General features: G+C 37.9%; 1 protein-coding gene across 1 annotated transcript; it reads left to right on the top strand.

The window, feature by feature from the left end:
• Positions 1 to 2379: 2379 nt before the first annotated feature.
• LOC310939691 (leukocyte surface antigen CD53-like) lies at positions 2380 to 5620 on the top strand (the record flags this gene model as incomplete). Its single annotated transcript, XM_083904504.1, has 7 exons — positions 2380 to 2442; positions 3648 to 3836; positions 3963 to 4037; positions 4122 to 4232; positions 5122 to 5229; positions 5351 to 5434; positions 5552 to 5620. The coding sequence occupies 7 exons, from the start codon at positions 2380 to 2382 to the stop codon at positions 5618 to 5620; spliced, it is 699 nt and encodes a 232-aa protein (XP_083760630.1).
• Positions 5621 to 12125: the final 6505 nt, after the last annotated feature.

Genomic DNA, 12125 nt, shown 5'->3' with positions numbered 1-12125 from the left:
AGACCAATAAATTAAACACTGATGCGTCAGGAGAATCCAAGTGTGTTTTTTTTTCCCCCCAATCTCATGTTTTATTTTATTATAAGTATTTTTAATTTCTCTGGGTATTTTAAGTTAGTTAGTTAGTATTTTGTTATTGTTTATTGTTTTTATTTATTTTTAACCCCTATGTTCAGTTACTTTTACCTGACGTCTGTGTTTCCTGACAGTTTATTTTCTTTACTTTGTCTGATTTCAACAGTTTAAAAAAAAAAAAAATGATCTTAGTTTTTTCTAAATTAAATTTCTGCTCTTTTCATTCCCCTGTATAATAAAAACTGTTTTTATGAGAAAAAAAAAAACTCCAGAGTTCGATTATATTTTCAAAATCTGCCGTTTTGTTGAAATAACAAAATATTTACACACATTTTTAAAGTCTATATTCTGAATTTACAAGATATAAGGGATAGTTTTTTCCCCTTAAACAATGTCATTGTCACCTTTACATTGTGTTGCTGTTGGTGTGTGTGTGTGTTGGGGTGAGGGGGCGGGGTTTGAGTAGGAAGTGGGCGTGGCTCCCCCTCCTCTTCTTCATACCTGTCTGTTGTCAGTTCACACTTGGGGGAAAAAAACCAGGACGACGTTAAAACTCCTTCATCTGCTGCTGCTGGAGTTAAGAATAAGGTAAAAACATCAGGAAATTTGACTTATTTTATTCTATTTTCTTTATTATTATTAATTTATTTCCTGTCAGTTGTGACTTTAATAAAATATCACGTCTTTGTAAAATTATATTAGGTCAGACTTCATTGATTTGACTTGTTACAGCAGCAAAAGAGTAGAAAACAAATAGAAGAAGCAATAAAATGATATAAATCTAAATGTATAACACCACAAAAGATGAAATTAAATAAAGAAACGTGTTAAAATATTATTTGTATTATTACAAATCTTTGACTGCACAACTTTTATTGTGTTAGAAACAAAGAAAAATAGTTTTGCATTGATTTTAAACAATGAAAAAGTCAGTAATTTACGAAACGTGTTTATTATTTAATGTCACTGTAGAGAATATAAGTTATTTGAAATTTGTTGGGAAATGTAAGAAAAGTTGCTCGTGCAGATTAAAAAACCAGAGAGTGACAGAGTGAGGAGATGATCACATGATTATTGTTCCTCATGGTTCAGTGTTTTCACATCAAACAGCCAAACGTCCTGTAAACACTGAGAAGAGCAGCAGCAACAGCAGCTCTTCATCCATTCATCCATTCATCCACACTGACGATAGAGCTGTTCATCCATTCATTCTGATGTTAGAGCACTTCATCCATTCATTATGATGGTAGAGCTGTTCATCCATTCATTCTGATGTTAGAGCACTTCATCCATTCATTATGATGATAGAGCTGTTCATCCATTCATTCTGTTAGAGCTGTTCATCCATTCATTATGATGGTAGAGCTGTTCATCCATTCATTCTGATGTTAGAGCACTTCATCCATTCATTATGATGATAGAGCTGTTCATCCATTCATTCTGTTAGAGCTGTTCATTCATTCCTTCTGATGTTAGAGCACTTCATCCATTCATTCTGATGATAGAGCTGTTCATCCATTCATTCTGTTAGAGCTGTTCATCCATTCTTTATGATGGTAGAGCTGTTCATCCATTCATTTTGTTAGAGCTGTTCATCCATTCATTATGATGTTACAGCACTTCATCTATTCATTCTGATGTTAGAGCTCTTCATCCATTCATTCTGATGTTAGAGCTGTTCATTCATTCATTCTGATGTTAGAGCTCTTCATCCATTCATTCTGATTTTAGAACTCTTCATCCATTCATTCTGATGTTAGAGCTCTTCATCCATTCATTCTAATGTTAGAGCTGTTCATCCATTCATTCTGATGTTAGAGCTCTTCATCCATTCATTCTGATTTTAGAACTCTTCATCCATTCCTTCTGATGTTACAGCACTTCATCCATTCATTCTGATGTTAGAGCACTTCATTCATTCACATTGACATTAGAGCTGTTCATTCATTCATTCTGATGTTAGAGCTGTTCATCCATTCATTCTGATGTAAGAGCTCTTCATTCATTCACATTGACATTGGAGCTGTTCATCCATTCATTTTGACGATAGAGCTGTTCATCCATTCATTCTGATGTTAGAGCTCTTCATCTATTCATTCTGATGTTACAGCACTTCATCCATTCATTCTGATGTTAGAGCTTTGTATTCATCCACACTGATGCTAGAGCTTCTCGTTCATCCAGACGAATGTTACAGTTTTTCATTCATTCATTCATTCATTCATTCATTCCCACTGTGTTATTTGTTGTTTTGTTGTGTTTCAGTTTCAGTGTTTTCCTCAGACCTTGTCGTGAATCGTCGCCATGAATCGCCAGTGTGTGAATTGTCTGAAAGCTCTGATCACATGGCTCAACTTCCTCTGCTGGGTAGGAGCGACACACACACACACACACACACACACGCACACACACACACACACACACACACATTCTTGTACTTGCTGCATACTGAGGACCAGCATTTCCACTTTATAAATCAACACAATTACAAATATCTACTTCATGAATGACATCTACAAAGAACTACTGTTTGCAGTACCTTAAAAGGTCTGCAGGTGGAGCCCCAGAGCAAAAAGGGCTGGAAAACTCTTTCGATTTTATTTTATTTTTTTAATTTTTGGTCCAACATTTTACAAAAACGTCATACTATACTATGTGTTCCAAAATTTAAAAAAGAATTTGACAAAAAAATTTTGGTCCAAAATTTGACAAAAACGTCATACTATACTATGTTTTCCAAAATTTGAAAAAAAAAATTGCCCCAAAATTAGAAAAAAAAAATTACCCAAAATTTGAAAAAAAAATTTACCCAAAATTTTAAAAAAAAAATTTACCCAAAATTTGAAAAAAATTTTTACCCAAAATTTGAAAAAAAAATTTTACCCAAAATTTAAAAAAAAATTTTTACCCAAAATTTTAAAAAAAATTTTTACCCAAATTTTAAAAAAATTTTTTACCCAAATTTTAAAAATTTTTTTTACCCAAAATTTGAAAAAAAAAAATTACCCAACATTTGAGAAAAAAAAATTTGACCCAAAATATTTGGTCCAACATTTGACAAAAACGTCATTCTATACTATGTTGTCCAAAATTTGTGAAAAAAATTTGACCCAAAATTTTTGGTCCAAAATTTGAGAAAAAAAATGGGATCCAAAATTTGAAAATAAAATTTTGGTCCAAAATGAAAAAAAAAAAATGTTGGTCCAAAATGTGAAAAAAAAAAAATTTGATCCAAAATTTGAAAAAATAATTTGGTCCAAAATTTGAAAAAAAAATTTGATCCAAAATTTGAAAAAATAATTTGGTCCAAAATTTGAAAAAAAAATTTGGTCCAAAATGTGAGAAAAAGTCGTCCAAAATTTAAATTTTTGACAAATTGAGTATAGCATGTTATAGCAACCTAAGGAAGTGATTTCAATGAAAACAAAGTGAGGACTGGCCAAAATGTCCTCACTCCGTAAAAATGACCTCACTTTGTTGGTTAAAAACCCTCACTGGTCCTCAGTATGCCGCAAGTACAAGAACACACACACACACACACGTTAATAACACGAATCTGAACGTGCTTGCAGCTGTGCGGCGCGTTCGTCGTGGCCTTCGGCGAGTTCCAGGCGATGCACTCGAGGTTCCCGTCGCTCGTCACGTCGTTCTGGCCGATCTTTCCCGCCAACACTCTGATCGTCACCGGCACCATCGTCACGTGCGTTTGTTACCTGGGAGTTTTGGGAGGGATGAAGGAAAACCGCTGCATGCTCATCTCCGTGAGTCCTGGGATTATATATCGACGTACTGTAAAAATTCAACCCTCCGAGCGTGTTACGTACCGGAGCTTTAATGACGTTTAGAATCAAATCAACTGGTTGTTTTTTTTTTTCCTCTGGTTTCAGTTTTTCGTGCTGTTGTTCATTCTGATGCTGGTGGAGTTGGCCATGGCCTGTGTGTTCCTGGTCTACAATAGAGTGGTGCGTTCACCCACACACTTCACTCTGTCTCCTGTGTCCAGCAGGTGGCGGCATGTTGCAGATAAACGTGTCTCTTTTGTGCAGATTGACTCGTACTTTGAGAGCGACCTGATGAGAAGTTTGGAGATTTACAGAGAGTCCAGTCCGCAGCACAACACAACCATCAAAGACGACTTTGATGCCGTTCAGCACCTGGTAAATAAAATCCTCCGCTACGTTCTCATTTCCCCCCCCAAATAAATCGCATTTTTGACGGCATAAACCTGCAAGAAAATGCAGGAAATGTTTGCCCACGTGTCAGTCAAGGTAGAAAAATTGAAAGACGAAAGTGAACGAAAATCCCTACACGCATGTATCGGGTCAGCACTAACAGAAAACTCCATAGGACTCATGATCCAAACCCAACAGGAAGGCAGCCATTTTGGATCAAAGTGCCCATTTGGGGGCGACAATTTAGTCAATTTTGCAAATGTTTGTATTTGAAAGACTTCCTCCGAGAGCTTTACTGCGATACATCACATTTTGTCAAATGGCTCTGGACAGGATAGGGATTCAAAGTTACTCAAATCTTCAGTTAGCGTGACACAGTGTGGGCACTAGGGGGCGTCAAACTTGCGCCAAAAAAACCCCACAAAACTATTATAACTCCACTACAGAAGATCCAATCTGAACCAAAATTGTTACGATTGATGAGAGTCTCGCCTTGAAGACGTCTGTGTGGATATTTAGGATTTTGAACAAAGCGCCCCCTAGTGGTGACAGGAAACACCACATTTTAAAATTTAAAAGGAAAAAAAAAAAAACAAGGATTATCGGATCCACCTCAAATTTGGCAAAACAACTAAAACCGCGTTGTCGATGACGTGCGGTGAATATCGTGAGATTTTTTCAAAACGGCGTTACCATGTGCACACGGATGACGGCCGAATACTCGTGAAAGTTGACACGTTCGTGAAGTGTGAAGTGTGGGCGCGTGGCAAAGTGGCTCTACATCGCCCCCGAGAAAAATTTAAAAATCAACAGTCCCCACAGCTTGTTTTTACCCACACACACACAATTGTTTGTTTTTTTGTCTCCGTGCAAGTTTCAGTGCTGCGGAGTTTACGGCATCTCCGACTGGAAGGGAAACGTGCCGCTCTCGTGCTGCGCCGAGGATCCGTGCGACGTCCTCGCTCACACCGACTGGCAGGAGGTAAAATATCCAACCAGCAGATGTCACTAAAACGTCCACTGAGTTTTTTTTTTTGGGGCAGAAACGACCAATTTATGAGTGTATTTATGCTATTTGTTGATGTTCGGTTTGATCTTCTCAGGGTTGTCTCGAAAAACTGAGGGACTGGTTTGCCAGAAGCTACCTCAGCACAGGAGCAGGCGTCGTGACCATGTTCATCATACAGGTACAGAGCGACCAGAACCACACACATGGTTCTCATTATTCTTGTTCTTGTTGTTTTTTTATTGTTATTTTTTGTTTTTTGTTTGTCTTTGTCATTTATACGTCTCTTTGTTCACAGTTTCTCTGTCTCTGCGTCTCCGTCCCTCTCTTCTGCCACTTCAGCCGACACGGACTGGCCTACCAGTGATAAAGTAAAGAAATGAAAGACACATTTTTACTTTAACGCTAAAAAAAACCACTTCCATTTTAAAACAACTTCAGGGTTTATTTAACTCTTTTTAGTTTCACTTTAAAACTAAAAAGATAATAACGTTTAACGCGACGTCATCGTGGATCTGGTGTTAAAACTGTATTCGCTGTGTGGAAAATGATGGATTTATGCAAACAAAAATGTCACTCAGCACTTTTTTCCCCCCTTTCTTTTGTTAAAATCAAGTTTATAATAATGTGTTAATAATAAAAAAATCCCACCACTGAAGAATATTATACACTAGTTAAAATAATAGACATTTTGGTTACCATGGAGATGAGAGAAATGATAGTTTTCAACAATCATCACGAGTTTGTGTTTTAAATAAAGAAATGTCCTGAATAAAAGGTTTACTTTCATTTGTGTGAGTTGTGTTTTCTTTGATAAATAAACCTCAGGTCATTTTGTAGATCTCTGCGATGAGTCTCCTGCACCAGGAGGGGGCGCTGCAGGTCTGCGATTCTGACCACCAACAACCATGTGAGGAGTCAGATTCTTCCATAAAGTTTGATGTTTTTAAGTGAACAATAAGACCATTTTTTTTAATTCAGAAAATAAAAAAATCTGTGTGGTCCTGACCCCGGTGTTTGGAAACTGCTTTCCAGGATTAGAAGCTACTGCTTTTATTTCATTTAATAATAAAACTAAAATGAAACTGTGTGATGCTCTCGTTCCTGTGTTGACATCACGTTCTGCTCAAATTACACTGATTGAATTCCAGCAGAACAGGAAGTCGTGGCGCCGCCGAGTCGGACCACACACTGACTCTGATCAACCACAATTATTATTATTATTATTATTATTATTATAATAATATGAAGCGGTCACAGCAGGAGTTTGTGTCTGCGTCTCATCATCTGTTTCCTTTAAAAGGATATGAGGCGTAACCCACAGGAGTTGAACTAAGCAACTAAAAACAAACTAAAGTTACAAGTCTGTAAGTTATCCAGCGGTGAAACACAGTCACAGACATTTAAACCCCGTTTAAATTTGACCACAAAGCAGGAGCAGAAGCGACGAACACAACTGACAAACAGACGACGCTGACGAACACTGAGACTAAATACAGGAGACAAACAGACACAGGTGAAGCTCGTCAGGGCGGGGCCAACAATCAGGGCGGGGCCAACAATCAGGGCGGGGCCAACAATCAGGGCGGGGCCAACAATCACAGGTGTGTCACAGAGAAACTCAATCCAACAAAAACACACGTTTTAAAAGAAGAAAATGTTCAAATAGCTCTGAGTTCAAAAATCTATCCTTTAATGTTAAAATATAAAAAAAACAAGTGTAATTTAAAAGTTTAAAATATTAAAAAAATTATACGAATAACCTTGTAAAATATTTAAAAACCGACAACAACGTTGAAAACTGGAAAAACTGACAGAAGTTTAACCACATTGTTGTAAAAACAGATTTGAACACATTTTTGTGAACATTTTGTGTTTGTAGACATGTATTGATGCTACGTTTCATTTACATCACAAGTGGGAGGTCGGAACTGGGAGTGAAGTCACTCCTGAGGTGACCAGGTTCCCTAAAAGTCGTTCTTTATCTGGAACGACTTCAGACTGCATCTGGAACGCCCTCTGAACTCGGGAAAATTCTTCCCGAACTCAGAAATTCTGACTTCCAATTAAAACTGGAACGCCCTCTGAACTTGGAAATTCTCCCAGAACTCGGAAATCCTCCCAGAACTTGGAAATTCCCGAATTTCAACTACATCTGGAACACCACCTGAACTCGGAAATTGTCTGAAAATTCAGAAATTCCGACTTCCGACTATATCTGGAACGCCCTCTGAACTCGGAGAATTCTCCCCCAAACTCAGAAATTCTGAATTCCGATTACAACTGGAAGGCCCTCTGAACTTGGAAAATTCTTCCCCAAACTCAGAAATTCTGACTTCCAATTACAACTGGAACGCCCTCTGAACTTGGAAATTCTCCCAGAACTCGGAAATCCTCCCAGAACTTGGAAATTCCCGAATTTCAACTACATCTGGAACACCACCTGAACTCGGAAATTGTCTGCAAATTCAGAAATTTCAACTTCCGACTATATCTGGAACGCCCTCTGAGCTCGGAGAATTCTCCCCAAACTCAGAAATTCTGAATTCCGATTACAACTGGAACGCCCTCTGAACTTGGAAATTCTCCCAGAACTTTGTAATTATTGAATTTCGACTACATCTGGAACACCACCTGAACTCGGAAATTGTCTGCAAATTCAGAAATTCCCATTTCGACTATATCTGGAACGCCCTCTGAGCTCGGAAAATTCTCCCCAAACTCAGAAATTCTGAATTCCGATTACAACTGGAACGCCCTCTGAACTTGGAAATTCTCCCAGAACTTGGTAATTATTGAATTTCAACTACATCTGGAACACCACCTGAACTCGGAAATTGTCTGCAAATTCAGAAATTCCGACTTCCGACTATATCTGGAACGCCCTCTGAACTTGGAGAATTCTCCCCAAACACAGAAATTCTGAATTCCGATTACAACTGGAACGCCCTCTGAACTTGGAAATTCTCCCAGAACTTGGTAATTATTGAATTTCAACTACATCTGGAACACCACCTGAACACGGAAATTGTCTGCAAATTCAGAAATTCCGACTTCCGACTATATCTGGTACGCCCTCTGAACTCGGAGAATTCTCCCCCAAACTCAGAAATTCTGAATTCCGATTACATCTGGAACGCCCCCAGAACTCTACGTGAATTCAGAAATTCCGACTTCTGACATCATCTGGAATGCCCTGTGCCCTCTGTAATTCCAGTTACTTTGAATCATTCAAATTTAGTAATTCAAACAATTAAAGTATAAATGACTGGATTTAAGTAAATCTAGTGTTTATTGTTAAGGTTACTTAGGTCAAACTGAGGACAATTGAATCTACTAAAGTTACTCAAACCTTAAAAAGGTTACTACAGTTACACAGACATATAACATGATACTAATTTACAATTATGTAAAATGACATCTGTTCTTTTCTATGTTATTGGTATTTAAAGTCCATTCTGCAGAAGAATAACAGCAGATTTAAATAACAGTGATTTGGACAGAGACAGAATATTATGGTCTGTGAGTGGAGCAGCAGGTTCCATCAGTGATTGTATGGTAATTCAGATGGATTTACATAATAATAAAAGCTCTCGTCTCATTCTCCAGATCCACAAACACTCGAGCCGGCGGATTAACAGCGGAACAGAAAACAAGCAAACACTTGGTGGAGTTTTCTGGAAATGACAACACATGGTAACGCACTCCGGTCCAATATATGTCCAATATATGTGTGTCTTCAGCATCTATTACTAATATTTGATCTATTGGTTTAGATACTGCTTATCGATACTAATAAACACTATGTAGGCCTCCTCAGTATCAAATTACAGAAAAGTATCAATGAGAGTATCAATACCTATCTGTAGCAATAAACAGTATCAGTGCAATTCCTACGGCGCTTAGTGTAGAAAAGCATCATTCAGTATAGCCATAAGTATCAGTATCAATAATCAGTATCGATACCAATACTCAGTATCCACACCACCAAATTATAAAAAGTATCAATAAGAAGTTTCGATACGCAGTATGACACCGATACTTGATACGGAGAATACTGGAATCAGGCATCAAACTATCAAAAAGTATCAATAAGTATCAATAAGTATCGGTATCAATAATCAGTATCGATACCAATACTCAGTATCCACAGCACCAAATGATAAAAAGTATCAATAAGAAGTTTCGATACGCAGTATGACACCGATACTCGATACGGAGAATACTGGAATCAGGCATCTGCAGCATCAAACTATCGAAAAGTATCAATAAGTATCGGTATCAATAAGCAGCATCGATACCAATACTCAGTATCCACAGCACCAAATGATAAAAAGTATCAATAAGAAGTTTCGATACGCAGTATGACACCGATACTTGATACGGAGAATACTGGAATCAGGCATCTGCAGCATCAAACTATTGAAAAGTATCAATAAGTATCGGTATCAATAAGCAGCATCGATACCAATACTCAGTATCCACAGCACCAAATGATAAAAAGTATCAATAAGAAGTTTCGATACGCAGTATGACACCGATACTCGATACGGAGAATACTGGAATCAGGCATCTGCAGCATCAAACTATCGAAAAGTATCAATAAGTATCGGTATCAATAATCAGTATCGATACCAATACTCAATATCAGCACTGGGATCGACACTAAACACTATCCAAGACACCCTTGTGTTCAGGCGTCCTCAGCATCAAATGATACAAAGTATCAATACAAGTATCGATTAGTATCGCTATCAATACACAGTACAATACCAATATCAATATTAGTTTTGATTCCGTTTATCAAGACCAATAAGCAGTAACCACCACATAAAACTATCAAGCTACAGAAAAGTATCAATATTGACAGGTATCAATACCAATATTGGTATCGTTAAAATAGTAACAATGTTATCTCGACTTCACAGGAGCTGAAATTTAACTTCTGATTATGTAAAAATTAGATTTTAGTTAAGAGGTTATTTAAGGAAACACTTCAGACTTCCTGTGTCGTGATGCCTGGCGTGAATTCAACAACAATCGTTGATGATATATTTTCGTACATTAGCGGAGACTTTGAATTTAATGGAGGACAAACTCATTTAAATACTTTAAATCATGTTGAATGTGAACCGAAAGAACCTTAAATTTATTTCTCTGGTGATGAATCTGGTGAAGGAAACATTATCTTCAACACAAGTTTGAACTCGGTCCAAATGTGAAGAAGAAACACAGATAAAATGATTGATTTTCTTTAAAACAAGAATCTCGTGTTTTACGACTTTAACCTCAAACTCTTGTGACCTTTCTTTTCGAGCTGTTTTTGTTTGTTTGTCGAGTTGAAGGAAAACGCTCGTTACAATAAGTCTTTAATCTCCCAGCTGCGTCTTTAATCAGACTAATGTATTAAACTAAAAGCTCACGTCGATAGAACTGCATTTGTTGATTGTGTAGCAGCTGCAGTGACGGACGACAAACATGACACACAAAAAACACACTCAAGTCCTGTAACAATACACACACACACACACACACACACACACACACACACACACACACACACACACACACACACACACACGCCTATGTAGTGTTTTATTAAAAAACATGTCTCTTCTCTCCATAATATTTTAAAGTTGAATTCTTCTTCTTCTAATTCCCAGAACTCTGACTTTCGACTACATCTGGAACACCCCCTGAACTGGACTCTCCCAGAACTCAGAAATTCCGACTTCCGACTACATCTGGAACGCCCCCTGAACTCGGATTTTCTCCCCCAATTCAGAAATTCCGACTTCCGACTACATCTGGAACACCCCCTGAACTCGGAAATTCTCCCCGAATTCAGAAATTCTGACTTCCGACTACATCTGGAACGCCCCCTGAACTTGGATTTTCTCCCCGAATTCAGAAATTCCGACTACATCTGGAACACCCACTGAACTCGGAAATTCTCCCTGAATTCAGAAATTCTGACTTCCACTTATACATGGAACGCCCCCTCAACTTGGAAATTCTTCCCGAATTAAGAAATTCCGACTTCTGAATACATCTGGAATTCCCTCTGAACTCGGAAATTCCGACTTCCGGTTACATCTGGAACACCCCCTGAACTTGGAAATTCTCCCTGACCTAAGAAATTCCGACTTCCGACTACATCTGGAACACCCCCTGAACTCGGAAACTCTCCCCGAATTCAGAAATTCCGACTTCCGACTGCATCTGGAACACCCACTGAACTCGGAAATTCTCCCTGAATTCAGAAATTCTGACTTCCGCTTATACATGGAACGCCCCCTCAACTTGGAAATTCTCCCCAAATTAAGAAATTCCGACTTCTGAATACATCTGAAATTCCCTCTGAACTCGGAAATTCTGAGTTTACAGGACAATTGAATCGACTAAAGTTATTTAAACTTTAAGAAGTTTACAGCAGGTCACATTTATGTTTATGGAAAATGACATCTGTTCTTTTGTAAATCATTTGTGTTTAAATGTTATTTCTTCTTCTCATTATTATTATTATTATTATTCAGATTCCCTCTCAGCTTCCACAGACTCTTTTTCCTCCTGAAATCTGAGACAAATTTAATCAAAAATGTGTTATTTTTACTTTTTTTATTTTAATGTGTTTTTGGGTCTTGATGTGACCCAGATTTCCACTTCATGTGTGTGTGTTTTTTTCTGGAAGCTTCAGTTTGCACAGTGATTTAGGTCAAGATGATCGAGTGTGTGTGTGTGTGTGTGTGTGTGTGTGTTCTGAGACGAGCAGCGTGAGACTGAACACTCACTAATGGCTCGTCTGTCTAATCTAATCCTGACAAACGTCCGTCACATGCAGGGATCGACGGCGAGCGAGGAACAGACCCGAC

This window comes from Microchirus variegatus (genome assembly GCF_963457635.1).
Source record: "Microchirus variegatus genome assembly, chromosome: 18".
In the NCBI taxonomy this organism is placed as follows: Eukaryota; Metazoa; Chordata; class Actinopteri; order Pleuronectiformes; family Soleidae; genus Microchirus; species Microchirus variegatus.
The sequence above is the reverse complement of the archived record's forward strand: the minus strand, read 5'-3'. Positions and strand labels throughout refer to the sequence as shown.